The sequence below is a fragment of the Equus quagga genome, chromosome 5 (genome assembly GCF_021613505.1).
Source record: "Equus quagga isolate Etosha38 chromosome 5, UCLA_HA_Equagga_1.0, whole genome shotgun sequence".
Classification (NCBI taxonomy): Eukaryota; Metazoa; Chordata; class Mammalia; order Perissodactyla; family Equidae; genus Equus; species Equus quagga.
Window position 1 is genome coordinate 46,337,214 of NC_060271.1, and position 23,104 is coordinate 46,360,317.

The following is a 23,104-nucleotide window of genomic DNA, read 5'->3' on the forward strand; positions in this document are numbered from 1 at the left end:
GTCTTATGTCCCCAAAGCTGTATTCCTTTCGAAAACGTTGGAGAGCTAGGGGAGAGAACAAGTGCGGTCGTGCGGTCTGCTTGTATGTTTGGGCCAGCCCATGTGCCTGCACACCAGCAGGGGGAGGCCCCGTGCGGCCCGAGAGTTAAGAGCAGAGCTGTGACCTTGAAGGGATGTGACCTCTGGTGTAGGTCTGGGATTTCTGAGACAGCAGAGGTGTTCAGCACACTCTTCGCCCCGTGGGGTGGGGAGGCTAGCCGTCCCGCGAGCGCCGCGCTCTCCTCCCTGCTGTGGAGGGTCACAGGCACAGCGCCCCGCCAGAGACTGCACTGCCCAGTCCCCCTTGCGTCCAGGAGCGCCTGTGGTGCATTCTCGCCTGTGCACTGTGGAGAGCAGCGCAGGTGTGCTCTGCATGCCTCTGACTGCCACCAGCTGCGTGCAGAGACCACGCAGGGCCTAGGACTGGAGAGCGCGCAGGAGGAGGAGCATCCAGGAGGTGAGAGGGTCCAGGTGGGAGCCAGGTTCCCAGATGACCCGAAACAAGGAGGAAAGCTGCCTGCAAGGCAGCAGGACGGTGTTGCATCTCCCTGAGTGAGCAACAGAGTCTGACTGTTTACACCTTTCTGGTTTAGTTATAACAGCAGCTAGATGTACCCCATTCAACTGTGAAACACAGAAGTATTTTACGTAAGAGATAATTGGGGGCAAAATGCAGTTGAAGTGCCCTGTAAGGGATGTTTCAGCTCCCTGATGGCTCCACCTGCCCTGCCAGAAAGAGACTCTCCCCAGCCGGCGTTCTTTGCTTCCGATGGGATCATTTTCCCATTAGCAGCAGTGACCTTTGCCTACTCTGAATAATTTGGTGATTTATTGATCAGTGAACTACTCTATATTTAGTAATTTGAAAATGTTGCTTGTAAAAGCCTCTTGATAGCAGCCAGGGGAAATAATTTATAGCTTGAGATCACGCAGGAACGACCGTTAATCACTGCACCTGGACCCGTCGTGCTCGAGCTGCCTCAGTGTGGCAATTTTGTCTTCCCTGCACACTGTCCCCCGGGAGAAGCATCGTCCTGAATCCCAGCACACCTGCGGAAGAGACACCAGGTTATGCTCCAGCAAAGTGGGAAATGAAAACTGTTCACTCCAAGGACGACCACCCTCCCTCACTCGCAGTTTCCAACCTGCACTGACGGGAGCATCAGCGGGGAGACAGCCTCCCGTCTGCCGAGGCTTCTCAGCGGCGTCTGGGAAGGAGGCCGCGGCGTGTGCGGGCGCTTCCCTTCTATCACGGAGAACGCGGCAGCGGCGGGCTCCGCTGAATCAAAGCTCTGTCATTTCACGTGGTAGTTGAAGAGTTTTTGAGGTGCAGAAAACTCCATGTGGCATCTCTGGTGTTGAGAAAGTGGCGGAGGTGGCAAATCTGTATCCGTGATGGTCACCCTCGACTGAGAGTGAAATGTCCCCAGGTGGAAACACTAGGGGAGGAGCCGCACAGGCTGTGGTGGTTCCGGAGCCTCGTGGAGCATCAGGAAGCCCACTCTGTGCTCACAGTGCCAACAGCACAACAGAAACGTTACGCTGAGGCCAGTTCAGGATGACTGAGGACCAGCAATACAAAAGGAATGTAGGATAAGCCCTAAGGATGACATCCCAAAAAGCATATTAAAGTAGATGTTAAAATCACTCTAACTGTGGGTATTCCAATGATACGTTCTGCCAGCATGTGAAGTGACTGCCTGACCTAGGCTACTGCCAGAGGCCGGGCTGCGTGACAGATGCACATTTTTAGAAGCACTCTGTAACATGGGTCTTCACGAAAGGACTAGAGTGCTTGAGCCGTACAGAATACGTACCCCTGGAAGTCTACTCCCGCAGAGCTGAGGACCACAATAAGCTGTGGATGTCTTCCTCCCTCATGCATGTCTGCATAGGGCCCTGAGCCCACCTCAGGCTCAACAATTCACAGAACACACAGGACTCAGGAGAGCCGTTATACTCACAGTCACTGTTTATCTCTGGAAAGGACACAGATCAAAGACAGCAGAGGGAAAAGGCGCATGGGGCAGAGTCCAGGAGAGACCCGTCACAGGCTTCAGGTGTCTCTCCCGTGGAGTCGCATGGAGACGGGCATGATGGGGGACTACACGTGCGAAGTGTTGCAGCTGAGGAGGCTCCCCCGGGCCTCAGGGCCCAGCGTTTTATTGGGGGTCAGCCACGTAGGCATGGAGTGCCCATCTGAGGAACTTAGCTGCTCAGACTCCAGCCCCCAGGTCAGTAGAGAGAGGGGCCCAGTCCTCGGGCATACAAAGACACTTCTCTGCAGGAGTGTCCAAGGGCTCAGGGCCCCCCCAGGAGGAGTCAAGGCAGCCCTGAAAACAGGCCTTTCTATGGAATGGGCAGGGTTTAAGATGTAAGTCAGGCTCCCTCCCTAAAGCCCTTCAAGTGCTTCTAGGGCATCTGGAATTAAACCCACTCTTTGCCCTGGCCTCACTTTGCAGTGCGGCCTGGAGTCTCACCTCGTGGATACTCCTCCCCATCCTCACACCCTTCAGCCTGCGGCCCCTCCCAGGACTGACACGCCTCCTCACCCTCAGCCCCTGAACAGCCAGCTCCCTCCTGGGCCTCCCTTTGCTTACGCAGTCTCTGCCCGCGCTCTCCATCTCAGCACCCTCTGCCCCCTCGCAGCCCCATCAGAGGCTGGCTGCCTGGCGCCCTTCCTCCTGTAAGCTGCAGGAGCTCTGATCACCACAGCCTTGCGACACAATAGAGCCTGGGACGCAGCCACTTGAGGCCTTGTGAAGGCCACCCACCGGGCTTTTCCTTGGAAGCCCATCGCTGACGCCAGGGCCTTCCAGCAGTGGGGGACCCGGTGCCTGGATCTCACACCACAGATCACACGACTATACACTCCCAGCTCCAAGATTTTTCTTCTTTCCTTTTGTTGAGAATGGACAGACCATAAGCCCATATTTTGCAAAAAGGTTCAGCTACCTCCTCTAACCTGGGAGTCTGAGGGTTTGGGTGACATAACTCCTGACTGGTGACACCTCTCGCCAATCACAGTCGCCCAGCACCCAAGCTCAGGGCCTGGAAGAAAGTGGAAAACAACAAACAACATCACACCGGGAGAGCCTTGCAGCTCCTGCTCGAAGGCGCCTGTCTGCACAGAGCTTCGGGCAGAGCGCATTTCTGGTTTCCTGCCGTGGCGGAGATGCAACTGCAGGTTAGGAAGGGCAGGAGAAACAGGTACAGGAGCCGACAGCAGTGAAGGCGGGAAAAGCCCTAACAGAGCCAATCTCACAGAGCCCAGCGATGGGCGTGGCACCCGGAGCCCGCTGGTGGAGGGGCAGCAGCCCTGTGTGTCCCGTGGCGAGGCGGGGGCACTGTCACTCTCCTGTGTGGGAGGAGGAGCCTCCACTAGAACAACTCTACCAAGACGGCCGTCAGGAAAGGCTCTGACAAAGACGCGCTGCAGAAAGGGGACTTTCGGCCCCGGAGAGCAGGCTAGCCCTTCCCCAAACTCAGTGAACGAGCTGGAAGGAGCTTGGAGGCTGCCGGGCCCAGCCCAGCCCCTCACTGCACAGATGGCAGCTGCTGACCTCTGGAAAGTTTGGCCCGGGCACGAGGGACATGGGGAGAGGATCCAGGCATCCTGGGCGCCAGCTCGCCCTCCGCACTTCCTGATCAGACAGATAAACGCCACTTAATGAGACGGAACTTCTAAAATTCTGCATCTAGAACTGGCTCATTCTAAGGTGTTTCTATATTTCAGAGAAGAAAACGGGACGATTGGGTTAATCTTTTAAAAATCATTGACCCCTTATTTTTATCCTTATTTTTGTCATTATCAATGATTGCAAACTCTTTTGACATGCCTATTTAATAAAAATCTTTATTGCTTTTTCTGATTATACAATAAATGTAAAAATTCAAATAGTACAAAACATTATGACTTTAAATTTTTTTAAATTATGAAATAAATGCTCATTTCAAAAACTTCAAGTATTATAAAATACACGATTTATAAAATGAGTCCTTTGTAATCCACTCGGACCCCAACCTTGTCCCCCAGGATTATTGCCATTCACAGATGGTGTGTTTCCTTGCAGGCTGTCTCTGTACGCATTGTCACACATGTGACATACACTCAGAACCTTTTATAAAACCAACGGCTCCTACTCTGCCTGGTTAAGCGCTTGCCTCATGCATTTAACAGACAGCTCCCCATTTCCGTACATAAACACTTAAAACTGCTACATAGTTTTGCATTTTATAGACGTTTTAGGTTGAATCATGAAATCAGTGATATCTGACCATTTTTAACCTACAGAAACAGCAGTTTCACATGGTTCAACAGAAGGCCCCCATCAGCCTTTCCCCACAGACAGACATTTGGAGAGTTTTCTGCTTTTGCCATTATAAAGAATGCATTAGAAATAACACAACAATGACTATCCTTGTATGTTCTTTATGGAGTACAACACTTTACCCCAAAAGGGTCACAGCTGTTTCTTGAGCATTTAGAAGAGTCCAGAGGATGGAGCTCTCCAAGGCAGATGGAAACGCAGCAGCAGAGAGCTGGCGCATAAACAACTGGTCCCTCAAGAGTGGCCAGGTTTGGCCGTGAGGCCGGTTTAGGATGGAGATGCTACAGGAGCATACACACCAGTGGTGAAGTCAGAGGAGGAAAGGATTCCTGAGCACAAGGACTGTTCCCGACCCTGCCAGCCGGCACTCCCAGGACGCACAGGCGCCAGGGAGCACGCCACACTGGGCCTCTGGCAGCTGGGCTCTCAGAGGTGCAGAAGACAGAGGCAGAAAGATACTGGAGTCAGAATTTGTAGAAAGATTTTTTTTTTAAGTTTTCTTCCAGAGACTACTGGAGTGACCAAAATTAATTAGCACCTATTAAAATTATCCACACACTGTCAGGCCATGCGTGAGGTCAAGGTGTGTGCCCAGGTCACGGGCACTTTTTAGCAGGCCGCTTCCTCTTCGGCTTTGTCAGGGGTTTGTAGATTCTGTCTGGGTTGCAGCTGAGTTTGTGGTTGGTTTTCTTATGGCAGGCAATGTGAACTAACTTTAGATTCTCCGAGGTAAAAAGCAGGCTGTAAAAATACTCCCAGTCTATTTCTCTTCCATCTTGTTCTTTAATCGCTTCAGCCAGCGTGGGAACAATGGTGCGTTTCTTCTCTATTCTGCAAAGGAAAGTTAGAGACGGTCACTTTCTGTTGTCACAATCCCACAGCACCTGCCGAGGCATGTTTCTTATTAAGCCACAGAGCCAGTTAAATATAGTTTCTATTTGGTGGTTGTAGCTAAAACATAAAACCATGTTTGGCTGCTTACAGGAAAAGATGAGTAAAATTGTTAAGATTTCAAAAGGAACCACCTTGGAAACCCCAGAGGGAGCAGGGCGGCAAGGACACAGAGAGGCCTCATGAGCTGTCAGCAGGAGGAGCACTGGGGACATTCCTTCACGCGCTTCTCCAAGCGTCATCACTGAGTGTTGCCACGCCTGCTGGCCAGGTGTGCCTGGCAGAGCCCGATGCAAGCAACTTTCCTTCGTCTCACTTTTTAAAATTGGATTGGTGCTTATATTTTTCAATATAGAAAAGTACACAGGAAAAAATGGGAGTCAACCGTATTCCCATCACAATTACTCCCCAACAACAATTTGGTCTGCTTGCTTCCACACTATTACCTATGTGTAGATTTACCAAAACATTGCACAATGCTGTATGAACACTTTTAAATAGAACCTTACAGTAAGGCCAAAGTCCCCTCTGACTTCCACCTTTAACCTCACTGCCCCCCCCAGGGACAATCTTCCATGAGCACTGGTAAGTGTTCCTAGTCCTAATCTTATGCTTGTATATGCATACGTGTGACCACTCAGAACAGTTACATGTTTTGTCTAAACTTGTTTCACATATAAACAAACAATTCAAAAGGCTGTGCAATAGCCAGTGTAAAAGCTTGTAACCTGGCAAGACGGAACTGGCAATCCCACAGCTGGAACGGCTGGTGGCAACAGCGCGGCCCAGACTGATTCCTCTCCCCTACAGGACCGGGAAATACTCAATCAAAGGCACCTTTTTATAAAAAATACATAGATCAAAATAAAAGAGGCGGCTTCTCAGCTGCCAGCAACAGAGAAACGAGTGCTTGATCCATGGGGCAAGCCCCCCTTCAGCTGCTCACCAGGGTTCTGGTCCTGAGAGAGGCCAGGGTGGGTGGGACTGAGACCCCCGCTCCCCTCATTACAGGGGAATAGAGAAGCTGCAGGGGAGTCCAGGACTTGGGGAGGAGGGAGGAGAAGCCACTGTCAATTACCTATTGCTCATAACCAGCCCGCCAAAACTTAGTGGTTTCTGTGGGCAGGCCTGGCAGGGCTTCTGCTGGTTTTCCTGGCCTAATAATGCGGCTGCACTCTGCTGGACGGTTGGCTGGGGGCTGGCCCTTCTCCATGGGGTCTTTCGTCCTCAAGGAGGCCAGGTCAGGCTCCCTCATGTGGTGATGGCAGCATTCAAAGAGGACAAGCTCCTCTGTGCAAGCACTTATCAGGCCCCCATCTGTGTCCCCCATCTGTGTCCAGTCTGCTGGAGTCCCACGGCGAAACTGATTCAGTGTTGGGAGTGAGGCGCAGGGAACACACAAGGCAAGGACACCAGGAGGTGTGATTCACGGGGAACTGTTAGTGTAACTGGCTTCCACAGTCACCGGAAAACCAGGACCCTCGGCCCACCTCTCACACAGGCGCACAGTGCAACTGTACGTCACCACGCAGTATGGGAGCCACAAGCAAGAAATTACATGCAGTTGTTTTGGAACCACTGAAAGCCCTGGGCTTCTGGCAGAAACAAACGCAAGCCGCTCTGTAGGGATACTCTGAGAAGCCAGCACACGAAGGATGTCTACAGAAAACACAGTTCCCACTGAGGATGAACTCCAACTCCAGACACACAAACAGCATAAGGAACAGACTGCAATGGGCAGAAGAGGCACAGTCAACGGCAGTGCCCCCAAGAGCCACAGGCTAGAAGCATCTGAAGGAGACCACCAAGAGGTCAGGGAACATCCCCGAGACCTCCCCCACTTCTGACACCATCTGTAACTGGCTCCCAAGACCACCCTCAGGTTCAATAATTTGTTAAAAGGACTCAGAAGCCCCTGAAAGCTGTTATACTCATGGTTATGGCTTAATCACAAGGTAAGGATGCAGATTAAAATCATCCAAGGGAAGGGAGGCACAGAGCAGAGCCTAGGAAAGGTCCGGCAGCTTCCAGTGAGGCGAGGACAGTGCTAACTCCTCCTGGCAGCAGTGGTGACCACATGTGGAGTATCACCAGCCAGGGATGCTCCCCCAAGCCTCAGTGTCCAGAGTCTTCTCTGACTCTGTCACATGGGCATGGCTGACCACCCAAATGCCTGACCTCATCTCCAGCCCTCCCAGAGGTCAAGTTGAAACAGGCAGCCCAAAGCCCCCACCCTAACCACACTGTTAGCCTGTCCAGGGACCCATGGCCGCAGGTGAACAATGACACCAACAGGCAGGAGACTCCAAGGGCTGGGGTGTGACTTCCCAGGGGTCGGGGACAAAGGCCAGACCTCTCTTTGGGCAGTTACGTTCTTCACGCACAACCACAAAATAAATATGCTTAAAATGAATGATTAAAGTGACTTACAAGACTGGTGTGGGGCCTGGGCCTTGCTTACTCAGCAGAAACCCTCAGGCCCATTGCAACCGTGTGTCCTTCTGGTTCCCCTCTGGGCAGGCAGTCCAGCTACCGGGCTTTGTAACCATCTGGGCCTGGCCAGCCCGGATCCTCCTTTATCCCACAAGAACATCAAGTCTTACGGGGACACAGAGCCCCTCCATGTGAGCTTCTGTTCCTGGGACCGCTGGTCGTACCAAGGACAGCCCTCTGGCAAGCATGCAGCCTTTGTTCCTGTGCCTACTTAAGCAAGCTTCTCTCGGGGCAGATGCGGGTGCACACTTCCGTCCAGCCAGCCGCCACTGGACACTCCCTGTAAGTCAGTCCCAATAAACCTATATGTCTCGTTCGCAGTCTCCGGGTCGTTTCTTTGGTCTCTCGGCATGATACCCCGCCATCCTAGCCCAGCTGGGCTTGTGGCAGAACAACTGGTATGAAAAGGCTTGTTTTAAAAAGAACCCACTTCCAGGCAGGAAATACGTCCTCAACGGGCAGAGTGAATGCATTGGAGGTGAAGAGAGAATCAGTGCACTGAGCCACACAGGACGTGCACAGTCAGCTCAGGCTGCCGAAACAAAACGCCCCCGACAGGCCGGCTTAAACAACAAAAATTTCCCCACAGTTCTGGAGGCTGGCACTCTGAGGCCAGGGAGCCAGCAGGGGTGGGTTCCCGTGAGGGCCCTCCTCCTGGCTCCCAGGCGGCCGCCTTCTCACGTGTCCTCACATGGCAGAGAGAGAGCTCTCTTCCTCTTCTTAGAAGACTACCGTCCTGTGGGATCAGGGCCCCACCCTTATGACCTCATGTAACCTTAGTCTCCTCTTGAAGGTCCCATCCCCAGATATGGTCACATCAGGGATTAGGGTGTCAACATGTGAATTCTGGGGACACAGTTCAGTGCATGGCAGGAAGTCAGCAGCAACATAGCAGCAGAGCTGGAAACATGACAGAGCAGGCACAGCACACGGGGACAGAACCAGAAGGTCCAACACCCGGCCGGCGAGAGTTCCAGAGAAACTGAATGGGGGGAATCAGGAAAGCAACACTAATAAATGCTGAAGAATTTTCCAAAATTAAAGAAAAACGTGTATTCAGAACAAAGAATACACATCCCAGTCAGAATTTAAAATAAAGACCTACACCTAGATACATCATGTTCAAAGAGAAAGGGAAAATCTAAAACTGCCATAAAAAAGGCAGAGATCAGACTGACAGCAGGCTTCTCGAGCACAGAAGACACTGGAGTCACGTCTGGGAAGCTCTGAAGGTAGGACACCTGTCGACCCAGAATCACTTCAGTAAACGGTCGCTCAGCGGGGACGTGGACCCCTCACACCCTCATGAGAGAAATGCTGAAGGCAGCACGTTGTACGTGAGAAGGGAAACCAGACGTGAGATGCAGGCAGACACGGGCCAACATGTTGCTGAATATACCTGAGCATTGACCACGAAACACACAAGCATTTTGTTCAGGGTTACCAATCAGCCGGGCAGCCAACAGTCCATGTGACACCGTGCAGGACGGGGAGTGAGGACAACGATGCCACCTCCAGACGCTGTCCACGTCTAGGCACCCCACTCAGGGGACAGAAGGAAACACCTCTTTTCTGAACTAGTGTAGGGTGGGGTGATGGGCCAGAGGAAAAAGAAAACTCAGTTAAACCTATAGAAAGCACAATGGAAACCAAAAAAGTAAAGAAATGGTGCAGCGAATAGGAAACCCCGAATAAAGTGGTTAAAATCAGTCCAGATACACCATTTACTCACCAGACGTTTACTAAACAGCCACTGTGGCCAGCCACTGCCCAGGACACTGGGAATACAGCTGAGAACAGACAGAAGACCCCTGACCTTGCAGAGTTCGTGCTCAGCCTTAACAAAGGCAGTGGGTTCTAGGTGCCTGCAAACCAGAGAATCTCAGATGCCATGAAGACAGAAGGCAGAGATGCAGCCAACAGGGGATCCACCCCAAACCCAATGGCACATCCAGGTCGGAGGTAAAGGGGCGGGAAACACTGTGTTCCCCAAGAGAAAGCTGCAGAGCAACTTCTGATCCGGCCAAGGGGAAGCTGAGGCAGGAGCATCTACAGACACCGCCGTCTCCAAGACTGAGGGGAGCTCTCAACACTCACCACGGTCACAGACCACAAGGAGGAAATCAGGAATAAAACAGACACTGAAAACAAACACAAACACGGGTTTGGAAACTACAAAGACTTGCAAATAATTCATGGATCAAAAATACAATCACAATGGCAATTATAAAATCTTTAGAGCTGAGTAACAAATACAAACACTGCAGTCGTGGGAAGCAGCTAGCGCAGCATTAGGAGGAATTTATAGCTTTAACTGTACACATTAGAATACAAAAGAGATACAAATTAGTGAGTAAACAAGAGAAACCTGAAAAAGCAGAAAGAAGGAAGAGAAGATAAAAGCAGAAATGGCTGAAGTTCAGTAAAAAGCCAAGGTGGTTTGGGAGAGGACTGGGCGGGAGACGCCTGCGCTGGACGGGAAGGCTTGGCATGTGCTACCCAACCACCACGGAACAGCCAGTGTTGAAGGAAGCGCCCTTGGGAAAAGGGACCCGTGCTTCCAAGGGCGCCAGTAGGGGCAGGATGCTCTGGGCTGAGGAGCCATGGCCTCCCAGAGCCATGTGGACACCTGCCCCACCCGCCCAGACCACACTCCCAGAGCATCCTGCCAGATGTCCCCAGCACTGCTTCTAGGGCCTGCATGGCCTCCTCACTGGCCCTTCTTCCCAGGACAGGCTGCACCCCAGTGCACACCCCCCTAAGCCCGAGGGGATGGTCAGAGCCTGGCCATGCATGTGTGCAGGCCCTCGTGGTGTGACAGGGCGAGGCAGCTGGGAGAAGGGGGCAGGCTGTGGAGCACAGGCCGTGGGGGTGCCAGGCCGGCTCCCCTGCACAGCCATGTCCCGGAACGCTGTGAAGTCTGCAAATGCCAAGCAGGAACCTGGCCCTCCTGGCTGCGGCCATCTATCATCCAGGTAGAATGATAGCACGTATGTTATTTAACGGTTTGTTACTTTCTAATGTTTACCTATTAAACACGGGGCATGCGGCTTCAAGCCCCACGGGAGCCAGGGGCAGGCCTGTGGCCGTGGCTCAGGGAAACAATCAGACCAATGTTCTCAAACTTTTGATGCCTCGTAGTAAAAACTACATTTCTGATTAAAACCCAGTACACACATCTATGTGTAATGCATAATATATGTATTGAGAGAGAGAGAAAATATAACCGAAACAAACATTTCTTGAAACATCGCTCTGGCTCCTGCCGTGCATTCTGCTCTTCCACCTGCGCTCTGTTCTAGGCTGACCTATTTCATTTTTCAATTGCTGGCGGTGTCCCCTAGAGTGATGTCCCCGCCTCTAATGGGTCATGAAAAGACCCAAAGTAGATGGATGGCCTGGACAGCCCAGAAGTCTTTGGGTGCTCAGTGCACATCAGAAGGAGCTCAGCAAACCAGCAGAGAAAAAAATAGAGGAAAGGGAAGGATTTCTTAACACACAAAAAGGAAGAGGTACATCTCAGTACATTAAATTTAAAACTTGTCATTATCAAAGACATCATAGAATTAAAAGGCAAGCCCATAGAATTAAAAGGCAAAAGATATCTGTAACATAAATAGCCAGCAAAGAATCAGTATCTAGGATAGGTAAACAATTCCTACAAATAAATAAGAACAAAACCCAATAAAAAATGAGCAAAAGAAGCAACAGCCAGGGGCCAGCCCAGTGGCATAGTGGTTAAGTTTGCGTGTTCCACTTCGGCAGCCCGGGGTCTGTGGGTTCAGACCTACACCCCTGCTCATCCAGCCATGCTGTGGCAGCGTCCCACATGCAAAATAGAGGAAGATGGGCACAGATGTTAGCTCAGCAACACTCTTCCTCACACACACAAAAAAAGCAACAGCCACTTCACAGAAGTGACGGCCAATAAACATATCAAGAGACACTCGGCCTTCCTAGTAATCAGGAAGATGAATTAAAACAGGAAAACCTTTCTCATCCATGAGACTGGGAAGACGCAAAAAAGTACAATGACACCAAGTGGTGGCAAGGACACAGAGCATCACGTGAACTCGCACAGTCAGCGAGCGTGTAAACTGGGCTGCCCTGGAAGGCAACCTGGCAATACTCAGAAGGGGAAGATAGGTGTTGTCGAGACCCAGCAGCCCCCTCGAGGGCAGCTCAGGTACCAGGATGGCCCTTCCAACCCTGCAGACCCCAATCCCGGGCTCCTGGGTAATGTTGGGGGAGGCCCCAAGAACCTGCACTCCTGACCAGCCCCAGTTGTTGCTGATGCTGCCACCCACAGAACATACCGGAACCAGGGGACCATGTGGGTTCATCCCCTGTGGGTGTTCATCCCAGGGTTTCTTATACAAGTGGAAGACTAGAAAAAACCTACATGCCTACATATGGAAATGGATGTTAAAATTGGAGTCAAGAAGTGAAGCACTCTGCACTGGTGAAATGAATGTTGCAAAGCTACAAACGCACCAGTGTCGCCCAGCGTGGTGTGGAAAAGCACAGCCGGCGAGGCTCCATGAAGTGTATTTTAAACACAAACGGAAATGGGAAAGGTGCATAAACAGGTATCAGAAGGACACACACATCTCAGGACAGCGGTCCCTGAGGGTGGGGAGGGGCTAACTACAGACAGGTGAAAGGGGGCCTCAACTGTAGCCAGCCATTTTAGGGGCATCTGAAGATCTTTCTTCAGAAAGCGGGGGCAAGGATACAATTACAGTCGTGTGTCACTTAACAACGGGGATGCATTCTGAGAAACACACTGTTAGGCGATTTTGTCACTGTGCAAACATCACAGAATGCCCTCACACAAACTGAGATGTAGAGCCTGCCACACACCTAGGCTCTATGGCACTGATCTTGTGGGACCAGCACCATACATATAGTCCATTGCTGACCCAGATGTCATTGTGTGGCACATGACTGTCTATTCAAGGAAAGCGTCTCAGTTAAAATAATAAAATTTTCCATTTCTGCCCTTTATATAGAATGAGCTAGTATAGTTATAAAAACAATCCTGCTGGCCAAGACTTTAGCTCATCCTGGTTCAAGCAGGAGCTGCCCTACACATTCCAGCAGCCGAGAGTTTCTGCTCTCTGAGCACATCCTGGTTGAGACAGGAGATGCCCTCACGGTGCAGTACCCGTGACAGCCGCTTACTGGGCCCTGGGAGGCCCCTCCTCCCACAGCCCTGCAAAGCAGGCACACAGACCACCAACTCCATCCACAGGTGGGAGCTGGAGGTGAGAGAGGGGAAACTCGCAAGGTCACACAGATGTGGACGGAGATCTGGGCCAGCTCCTGTCAGAGCCCACCGGCCACTGGATGACACCCCATCATGCGGGTTAGGGGCAGATGCACAGTGTGTGCCCAGCAGCCCCTAACACCCTGCCCACCCATGACATCTTTGGGTCCGTAACCCACGAGCTCAGCACGTGAACACAAGGGAGCCGGCGAGCCAGGGGCACCGCGGCAGGGACAGCCTCCAGTGGGCGCTCTTTGGGTTAGTGAACGTGGTTCTCCAGGATGAACACTCCTGACGCTGCGGAACGCTCACTCACACGTGGTCCAGGTTCCAGGTGCTGAAGAGGACCCGGCTCTCCCTGTTGCTGTAGGGGTTGATGGAGTGCTTAGACGCACAGTCGTCCACATCAAAAGGACCCTGGGCCAAAACGGAACAAGGTGAAGGCCATGAGTGACTTCTGAGCCGCCAGTCTCACAGCCAGCTGGAGGATTTGCTGAAGAAGGAGGCCCAGCTAGGAGGGGGTCAGTCCCTGATAAATGGCCTGCTGTTTGGGGCAATTAGGAATTCTACCTTTGGAGTGGCATCCCAGCCCCCCATCCCTCGTTATCCTAGCATGACATTCTGCATTTGCAAAGGGGACAAGTTCGTTCTCCATTGTTAGGAACACCAGCTGCCTTTACTGTGCACCTCCGTGTGTGTCTCCACACCCAAACCCATTGTCTCCAACCATCCTCAGGGAAACGGAGGCCCACACCAGCAGGGGCGGGGCCAGGACCCACACACTGGCTGTTCCCTTCCTGTCTGCTCCACGTGGCTTCCCCACATTTCCCCGTCATCCCAACACAGACTGGCCAGCGGAGAGGCCCGAACAGAGTCTGGGTGCTCTGCTGAAGGCGCCCTGGGAACTGGCCATTCAGCACGCTCAGCCACTTGTTCACAGACACGTGTCAAACGTGGGCTGTGGGCCATGGCCCCACCCACCACCCACGTGCCAGTCACCCCACAGAGTGCACTGCCTCCCACCTCTGTGCCAGGGCCCACCCAGTCCCCTCGCAGGGACTGCCCACTCCCACCGACCCCCACACATCCGCCAACTCTGCCCTAAAGCGTCACCTCCCCACTGAAGCCCCAACTCCACTCCACCCAAGAGGACTGGCCCATCCCCCAGGGGCCTTCACAGCCTCCCTGCACGAAGCCCACTGCCCTCACTGGCACACGCCTTTGACCTAGAGCCTCCCAAGGTCAGGGCGAGGTCAGTCATCTTTGTCCCCCTCGCTGTGCCTGGCTCCGGGAACACCCACTGAGAGCAGGTGAGCTCATTTGAAGTCCACACTGAAGCTGCTGGAAAGAAGTGTTTTGATGGTCAGAGCGCATCACCCATGGGAAGAACTGCCAGGGCAGAAGCACAAGGAGCCTGTCTGTGGGCGGGGGGGGCCATGCCTGCCCTGGATCCTGCTCCGCAACCTCTTAGTGGCGCTATGAAGACCACCAGCACGGGAGGGGATTTTACTGGAGATGCAATTTGCAGCTTGTAAAGGGCAAGAGGCCCCACTTCAGGTGCTCTCCACAGCCCAGGGGGCCGAGCACTCGCCAAAGCCCCGATGTCATCAGCACCAAAGGCTAGACCAACCTGGCAATCACAGCAGTGAAACCGGGGGAGGCGGCAAGAAGGAGGTGTGGGCTGCCTGTCCTCACAAAGGTCACTTGAACGTGAGCTGTTCCCCAGAGGGCTGCCCCTCATGAGGCCTTGCCCAGGCAGGCCAAGGAAGACTGTCCTCGCCTACCTCGCCACGGGAGGGCTGGCTCAGCAGGCACCGGGTGGCCCCAGGATAAACAGCACGCAGCTCACCTGGCAGGAGAACCAGCCTTCCGGCGTGCAGAGCCGGCTTGCCTTAGCTCCTCTGTCGAAGTAGCTGCCATTGTAACTCACAGCCCTGAGCCTCCGGGACATGGCCTCGACGATCTGCACAAACTCCTCCTGAGCCTCGGCGCCGACCAGGGAGGAGTAAGCGCCCACCTTCAAGAAACCAAGGGACATCGCTGAACACTGGTGCACCATGCCTGAAACCCACCGTCACCTCCCATCCATTCACGCCACGGCCCTCAGAGACCCTGGCGCCTGAGGGCCCGGCACGGCCCTGCAGTCAGGGGCTCTGAGTTCACACACACCATGGCTGTCCAACCCTGCAAAATTTCTCTGGGCCCATGAGACGGAGCTTGGGTCACAGTTGGGCAGAGAACGCGCTCAAACTTTGGGCAGCCTGGCCACCCCAGCTCCCCGGAACTCGTCAGTGCTGCCTGGGAAGAAACTCGAGGAGCAGCCCCTGCGTCGCCATCGCCCACCCCGCCTCCCACACTGCCCACTCAAATGCAGGTGGAGACTCGCACGCTGGGTGCACCCAAGCCTGTGCTGAGCACCAGGCAGAGGCCAGGAGACCACTGTCCCCTCCCTGATGAGCTCCTGGGAGCGACAGGACAGCAGGCATGTTAACACAGTACAGAGGGTTGGCACCGGCCTGGAGACGGGCCGGGTTGGCCAGTGCGGGAAGCACACTCTGGGCACCAGCAGGAGGTGGAGCGAGCGGGGCTGGACCAGGGCGGCCACGGTCAGACAGTGACAGGGGCAGCGACAGGGAGCTGGGCTGGGACACAGGGCCACAGACACCCACTCCTGAGGCTTCCTTCTGCATCACAGGATCTCAATGGAGCACTAGCTCTGGGTGGTTTTCTACCACAAACATTAAAATTTAGTCCAAGACACGTGCCTGGGTGTGGAGAGTCAGGCATGGGGGTGAGAGCCATCTACAAGGTTAGGGGGCAAGACAGCCTCAGGACTGACTTCCGACCACTGAGCTTAGGGGCAGCAGTGCTGTTAAAACAGACAAAGCCCCACCGGCTCGGTGGGAGGCGCCTGGCCCCCAGCCGGCCACAGTGGGCCCGGCTCAGAGGGCAGAAACAGCGGCAGTAGACATGCAGCCTCGGCTCTTGGAGCCAGCACATTCTGAGGAACCGACGTGTGTGTGTGTGTGTGTGTGTGTGTCTGTGTGTCTGTGTGTCTGTGTGTCTGTGTGTCTGTATGTCTGTGTGTGTCTGTGTGTGCGTGTATTTATCTTAAAGAGGTCAGGGCCCAGAACCCCTTCTTGAAGCTGCCCCCAAATGCACCCCTCCTCTATCTGTCCTACTGTAACAGGCCTGAAAGGAGCTGCACCGAACCCAGACTCATGAAAAAGTGCAGGCTCCCCGCAGCCAGACTGTCCCCCAGACAGGACCGCGTTCCCTTGTCCCCAGCAGGCCCGGCTCCCCGCGGCATCCTCTCCCCTGCACTTCACCTGTCAGCTAGGTCTGCTCCTTGTGGAAAGGGAAGTGGAACAGAGACCACATCGGGCCCTGGACCCAAGGACTCATTTCTTCTTGGAGGTGCAACGCCGTTTCCACTGGGAGCGTCTCAGCTTTACATGTACATCAGCCTACTTCTCACGCCTCCCGGAGGAGAAAGCCCACAGAGTCGGAGCTCCGACCCACAACTGCTCACGGCCCTTCCAGCTCTTGTCAGAGCTCACACAACCGTACTTTGCCACAGAGAGAAAAGCGAGAAGCAGCTGTCCGCTGTGTGGCATCCGTCAGAGCTAACGGGGGACAAAGAGATGTTTCTTTGGGATAAGTTCACGTCAAAAGTGAAGCACCTGATACAGGAAGACACTCCGAAGTGAGCTCTATTCGGAACCCGGAGGGAAAATTACATGCAAAATGGAGGGCGTTCGAAAGCTGCTCTGGCTCAGGCACGGCAGCCCAAGCCAAAGGGCAGCAGCTGGGGACAGATCCCAGCACCACGCTCGGAGGAGAGGGGAGGCAGGTGCTAACTGTGCCAGAGGGCCCATGAAGCGGCGTGCCACGCCCGCCTGGGGACCGCAGCTTCCTGACAGCAGAGCTGGCTTCCTACACCGCCCGGCGCACCTGCCACAAACGTGGACCCACCTCTCTCAGGTAGCCCCGGATCCGGCTCTCGCAGCTGTATCTCAGATAGCTGGACTTACTCCTAAACCGGGACTCCAAACCTGCCAGGAAGAAGAGAAGAGCCCTGGAGCCCATGTCTGTCCTCTCCTGGGCGGGTCGAACCGCTTCGGCTGAGAAATACCCTGGAGGGCTGTGCACAGTCTCTGGTTTCGTGTGTTCGGGGAGGGTTCTTTGTTTCACCAGCATGGAGCATCTCAAACACCACTGAGGGGCTTCTGCATGTGGCACCTCAAGCCCCCCTCTTCTAAGAGAGCTGCAGACTCTCAGGGTTGCTTCCACTGGCTCAAAAAACCAGTCCAAAAGGTGGAAGCGACCCAAGTGTCCATGGATGGATGAACGGATAAAGAAGATGTCATCCCCCATACACTGGAATATTACTCAGCCTTAAAAAGGAAGGAAATTCTGACACACACTACAACACGAATGGACCTTGAGAACATCATGCTGAGTGAAATCAGCCCGTCATAGCAGGACAGATACTGAATGGTTCCACCCATCCGACATCCCCAGAGGAGTCAAAGTCACAGAGACAGAAAGTGAATGGTGGGTGCCAGGGGCTGGGGGAGGGGGCGTTGGTGTTCAATGGGCAGAGCTTCAGTGTGGAGATGAACACATTCTATGCTGGGACAGTGGTGACGGCTGCACAACAACGTGAATGTGCCCAACACTAGTGAACAGTACACTTAAAATGGTTAAAATAGTAAGTTTTGTGTTATGTATACTTTTCCACAATTAAAAAATAAACAGAAGTAAACGGCCAGTCCCAGGGCTGCCTGGACTCTGGCCAGCCACGAGCAGAGGAGCCAGGCAAGCCCCTTGCTGGGGAGCCCCTCACTCCGGGAACTGGAACAGAACCCGGGTCCTCCAGGCGAGTCCGGCCGGAGGAAGCCCTCCCACCCCCAGCTCCCTCCCAGACCTCGAACCCACAAGGTACCTTCGAACCACGGCGGGTCCTCGGCCCGGGTCTCAGCCGCGATGTTCTCACTGACAGTGTGCAGCAGGTCGACCAGAAGCTTCTGCCGCAGCGGGGCCAGCTCGCCAGAGAGCAGTTGCCGGGCGGCCTGGATGAGGCCCTCGTGCGGCTTGTGGAACACGCTGAGGAAGTGACTGATGTCACTCACATCTGCCACCAGAAGGGGGACAAAGGGAAAAGCCAGGAGTCCTTGGAGCACTGCGTAGGAAGACACATGCCACCCAGCCAGGGAAGGGCTGTCCCCACGTCACCCACCTCATCACCTGGGGACCACCACACCTCAAGGAAGTCCCAGGCCCCAGACCCTGTCGTGACACCAACCAGCCCATTCCTCTGGGCCTCGGGACTGGCCGCCCTCCCGCAGGGCGGTGTGAGAACCACGGGGAGGTGCGGGGCACAATCTGGCAAATGAAAGCACCCTCCAAAAGGCTGCCCTTCCTCCTGCCTTCTCCCTCACAAACGAAAGCACCGCATTTTTGGGCCTCCTCTCCAGGCCTTCCATCACTGCGCCGCTCTCTCCTGGAGCCGATCTACACGCCCCAGGAGCGGCCCTCCAAGCAAGCACTGTGTCACATGGAGCCAGTCGGCCGGGCCCTCATGGCCCTCACACAGAAGCAGCAGGGCACACGGGTTCGGCCGGGCCCTCATGGCCCTCACACAAAAGCAGCAGCGCACACGGGGTCAGCCGGGTCCTCACGGCCTCACACAGAAGCAGCAGTGCACACGGGGTCGGCCGGGCCCTAACGGCCCTCGCACAGAGGGCAGCAGTGCACACATGCGCTGTGCACCATGGCCGCGGTCACCCAGGACACAAGGGTGTTCAGTGCTCAGGAATCACTCAGTGTAATGCGCCCTTAACAGGCTAAAGAAGAAAAGTTGCATCATCCTTGCAATTGATGTAGAAAACAGAGGAGAAAACCTTCGGGACCTTGGGCTCGATGAAGCATTCTCAGACTTAACTCCAAAAGCAGAAGCATGAGACAAAACAAGCGGACAAGCTGGGCTTCACCAAAGTTAAAAACGTTTGTTCTGTGAAAGATCCTGTCAGGAGAATGAAAAGACAAGCTACAGAGAAGGAGAGCACGTCTGCCAACCACCTCTCTGGTGAGACTCATATCCAGAATATTAGAAAAGACTCAAAACTCAACAGTAAAAAAATCCAATCAGAAAATGACATGAACATAACAAAAGACATGAACAGACATTTCACCTAAGAGGATATACAGATGCAAGTGATCACAGGAAAAGATGCTCGCCACCAATAGCCGTTAGGGAAATGCAAATTAAGACCACAATGAGACATTACAGCACACCCAGCTGAACAGCTACAATAGAAACAGCAACAATGCCAACAGCTGGAGAGGCTGCATCTTGCATACATCCATGGCGGAAATGTAAAACGGTACAGCCGCTCTGGAAAAGAGCGTGGCAGTTTCTTTTCTTTTTAACAACTTTATTGAGATTTAATTTCCATTCCTTACAATTCACCCATTTAAAATGTACAACTCAACAGTTTTTAGTTATTCACAGAGTTGTGCAACCATCTCCACATTCAATTTTAGAACATTCCATCACCTCAAAAAGGTACCTCGTATCCTTCAGCAATCCTCCTCCCCCTCCATCCCCCAAACAGCCACTAATCTACTTTCTGTCTCTACAGACTTCTCTGTTCTGGACACTTCACATGGATGGAACCATATTCTAAGTGGCCTCTTGTGACTGGCTTCTTTCACTGAGCATGATGTTTTGCAGGGTCATCATGTTGTAGCGTGGGTCAGGACTTCATTCCTTTTCATGGTCAAATAATACTCTGCTGTAGAATACACTATATTTTGTTTATCCATTTGTCCATCAATGGACAAGTGGATTGTTTCCACCTTTTGGCCATTATGAATAAAGCTGCTATGAACATTCTGGTAAAAGCTTTTATGCGGACATGTGTTTTCATTTCTCTTGGGTATATACCTAGGAGTGGAATTGATACTGGCCCTGACATCAGTTCCCCTACATTAAACCCAGCATATATGGGGTTAAAACCAAAGCACTCATTCCTTGCTTACTCCCTGGCTTCCCGGCTCCAGAATCCACTATCCATGGAGACAGACAACCAAGAACAGCCACCAGGATTCCCTTATCACCCTCCTCTCCGTAAGCAGCCTTACAAGGCTGAACGCAGGCTCGGGGGAAAGCTCAGAACAGCAAGGCCACAGATACCCCCCACCCCAACCCTGCCCCGCATGCAAAAACATTCCTTGCAACCTTTAAAACCCCTTGCTTCCCATCTTTCAGGGAGATGAGAAGAGATGAGACAAAACGAGTTTGAGGGCTCACTCTCGTCTGTCTCCTGGCTGACATCATCCAAAATAAAACCCTTTTCTTTGCCGTCAGCTTGGTGTGTCAGTTTTCATTTGGCACCTCTTGTGTGGCGGGTAGGGAACCTATGTTCGTAGGCGGTAACAGAATGTCTGGGTCACATGGTGATTCTGTTTAATAGTTTAAAGGACCGCCAGAGTGTTTTCCACAGTGGCTGCACCATTTTGTGTGAGGGTTCCAATTCTTCTACCTCCTCACCAGCACCTATTATCATTCTAGTGGGTATGAAGTGGTGTCTCACTGTGGGTTTGATTTGCATTTCCCTGATGACTAATGACATCAAGCACCTTTTCATGTGCTTATTGACCATTTATATATCTTCCTTAGAGAAACATCTATCAGATCCTTTGCCCTCAGCATCTCCATAGCCCCACCTGCTTCCCCTCCAATCTCCAAGGTCTCTACCACTTACAGCCCTGCCAAGTCTGGCCCTTGGTGAGAAGCACAAGCTCGGAGTTGTCAGGAACGCTCCAGAAGTAATCTCCAGTCAGCTCCGTGCCATCTTCATAGAGGCAGAGGCGGGAGCCAGCAATAGGGAGCTGGGGAGAGAGGGGAGAGCAGGGCAGGACATTTACAAGGGTGGTCTCAGGTGGGCCACCCTCGGAGCAGCAACATGAGGTCTATTCATCTGCAATCCTCACAAAGAACAAGAATGAACTATGTTTTAAAGAATCATGCTCTGCATGCTACAGCAGGACGAACACCTGAGACAAGCACTCAGTGTCTAAAGAATCAGTGTGTCGAAATGATGGCACCCACTGTAGGGCATTCTAAATATGAAAAGTCACGTAAAAATACATATACATTGGTGACTGCTTTTGGGGATTCACCACATGGACCTTTTCAAGATGAGCTCCTCAAGGGTGCTTAAAACAGAAGCCTGTTTCTGAAAATGACGCATGCCTGCTTCCACTAAGCCAGTAAATACATCCCATCAATGAGGCCCCTCGTCAGGACACCCCCGCTTAAGGCCCTCGTTTTTTCCTGGGCACTGATCAATCAAGGAGAACATCTTACTGCAAATGACTTATTGCTTCTGTCTACAGAAGTGTGACCAGCACACAGTACCGTTAGTTTGCTGAGGTTTGGTTCTCTGTTGCTTGACACTGATCAGTTTCAAGAATTTTTATAGCACCTCCTCCACCCGCTACCCCACACGTGTACACACTCACAACCCCAGCACAGGTCTAAGACCAGTCAAGGAAACTAATACAATATGAGCAAGAATGATGGCTGAAATCCCTAGGACATTAGTGCTGGAAGGGCCTTTAGAGGCCTCTGAGCCTAACCCCTTCATTTCACACAAGGAGAAACTGAGGCACAGAGAGGCCAAGCGGCTGTGTTCGGCAGCACACAGCGAGTTATCAGATGTGCACTAGAACCAGGTTCCTGAATGTCAGGCCAGAGCTGTCACGTCCCGCAGGGTCAGAAGAGGGAGGTGTTCCAGATCCCCTCCACGGTCCCCCTCCCTCTGAATGGGGCTGAGGAGCTGGAGGAAGAAGTTCGGGACTCAAGGGGTCAGGCCCACTGCCTGCTGGTAGCACACGAAATGGGGATTTATTCCCTGGAGCTCAGACATCTCCCACACCCTCCGGCTTTGAAGTGGAAAAGCAGCACCTCTTACTCTCCCAAATTTCTCCCAAGCAGATCAGCACCCGAACACTAGGGCCGAGACTTCACTAAAGCTGCTTGGTGAGATGTGGCACCTCCGGGTGCACCAGGCAGCACTGGAAGCCCGAGGAGGACCCAAATGCCGTCCACTCGCAGCAGCTCTATGCACACTCAGAGGCTCTGCTAAGATCCCGGGGACCAGCTTTGGGCTTTGAGCTTAGCTAGTCCTGGGTTTCAACGACGGCCCCTTACTCCATAGCTAAGGCAGGTTACTTAGTGGCTCCGAGCCTCAGTTTCCTCCTCTGTGGAATGAGGGCCTTTGCACCGATTCACTGGATTTTGTCATGGACTCCGTGACAACCCACGTGAAGAGCGAGAGGGTACCCGCCTAGAGTTCTGCTACGTGGTGGGGAGGGCGTCAACTGTGGTCGTGCTCGGGTTCTCCGCCTGCGGAAGCGACGTGGACAGTCCCCCCTTCCAGGACGTGTCAGGACTCGGTGACACACTGTGCGCTCGGCGCGGCCAGAGCTCCACCAGTCCCGGTGGCAAAAGATGAACGGTCAGCACTGTCCCATCCAACCCAGCACACTCTGGGCAAGCTGGCACAGCGCCCTCGCCCCTGTCCGGGCCCGGGGCACCTGCGAGTGGAGGCAACCAGTCCCCTGCCCCCCGGCAGCACCCAGCCCTCCGGCCCAGCGCCGGGCACCTGAGAGTGGAGACCCCCAGCCCCGGGCCCCACGGGGCACCTGCAAGTGGAGGCACCCAGCCCCCGGCCCAGCCCCCGCCCCGCGGGCACCTGCAGGTGGAGGCACCCCTTCCGCAGCACCTCCTCGCAGCTCCTGCCCGCCACCCCAAACTTGCTCTGGCTGTGCAGGGCCCGCAGCTTGAATGTCTTGGGCTTCCGGAACACCGCAAACATACTCAGGGCCTCACCCTGGCCCCTGGCGTCTGCGCGGGGTAGGCTCTGCTGAGGTGACGAAGGCCGCGCGCCGTCCCCGGAAACTACATTACCCAGAAGGCACGAGAAAGGAAGGCGCGATCTCACCTTGTGCGCATGTGCAGTCACCGAAAGCGCCGGTACCAAGGTGGCCAGGGAAGCGGAGGCTCGAC

At 53.6% G+C, this 23,104-nt stretch overlaps 1 protein-coding gene across 1 annotated transcript; it reads right to left on the minus strand.

The window, feature by feature from the left end:
* Positions 1-66: 66 nt before the first annotated feature.
* DFFB (DNA fragmentation factor subunit beta) lies at positions 67-22,973 on the minus strand. The gene is made up of 7 exons (XM_046662330.1): positions 22,791-22,973; positions 20,796-20,922; positions 17,972-18,160; positions 16,999-17,078; positions 14,873-15,040; positions 13,340-13,440; positions 67-5,201 (listed from the first exon to the last, which is right to left on the minus strand). The coding sequence occupies exons 1-7, from the start codon at positions 22,911-22,913 to the stop codon at positions 4,967-4,969; spliced, it is 1,023 nt and encodes a 340-aa protein (XP_046518286.1). The 5' UTR covers positions 22,914-22,973; the 3' UTR covers positions 67-4,966.
* Between the last annotated feature and the right edge of the window lie 131 nt (positions 22,974-23,104).

Coding starts and splice junctions, on each gene's coding strand:
- DFFB (XM_046662330.1), bottom strand. CDS start 22,913: ATGTTTGCGGTGTTCCGGAAGCCCAAGACATTCAAGCTGCGGGCCCTG. Junction 18,161..20,795: donor GGGCCAGACTTGGCAGGGCT/GTAAGTGGTAGA, acceptor TTCTGGTGGCAG/ATGTGAGTGACATCAGTCAC. Junction 13,441..14,872: donor AAGGCTGGTTCTCCTGCCAG/GTGAGCTGCGTG, acceptor GTTTTGGCCCAG/GGTCCTTTTGATGTGGACGA.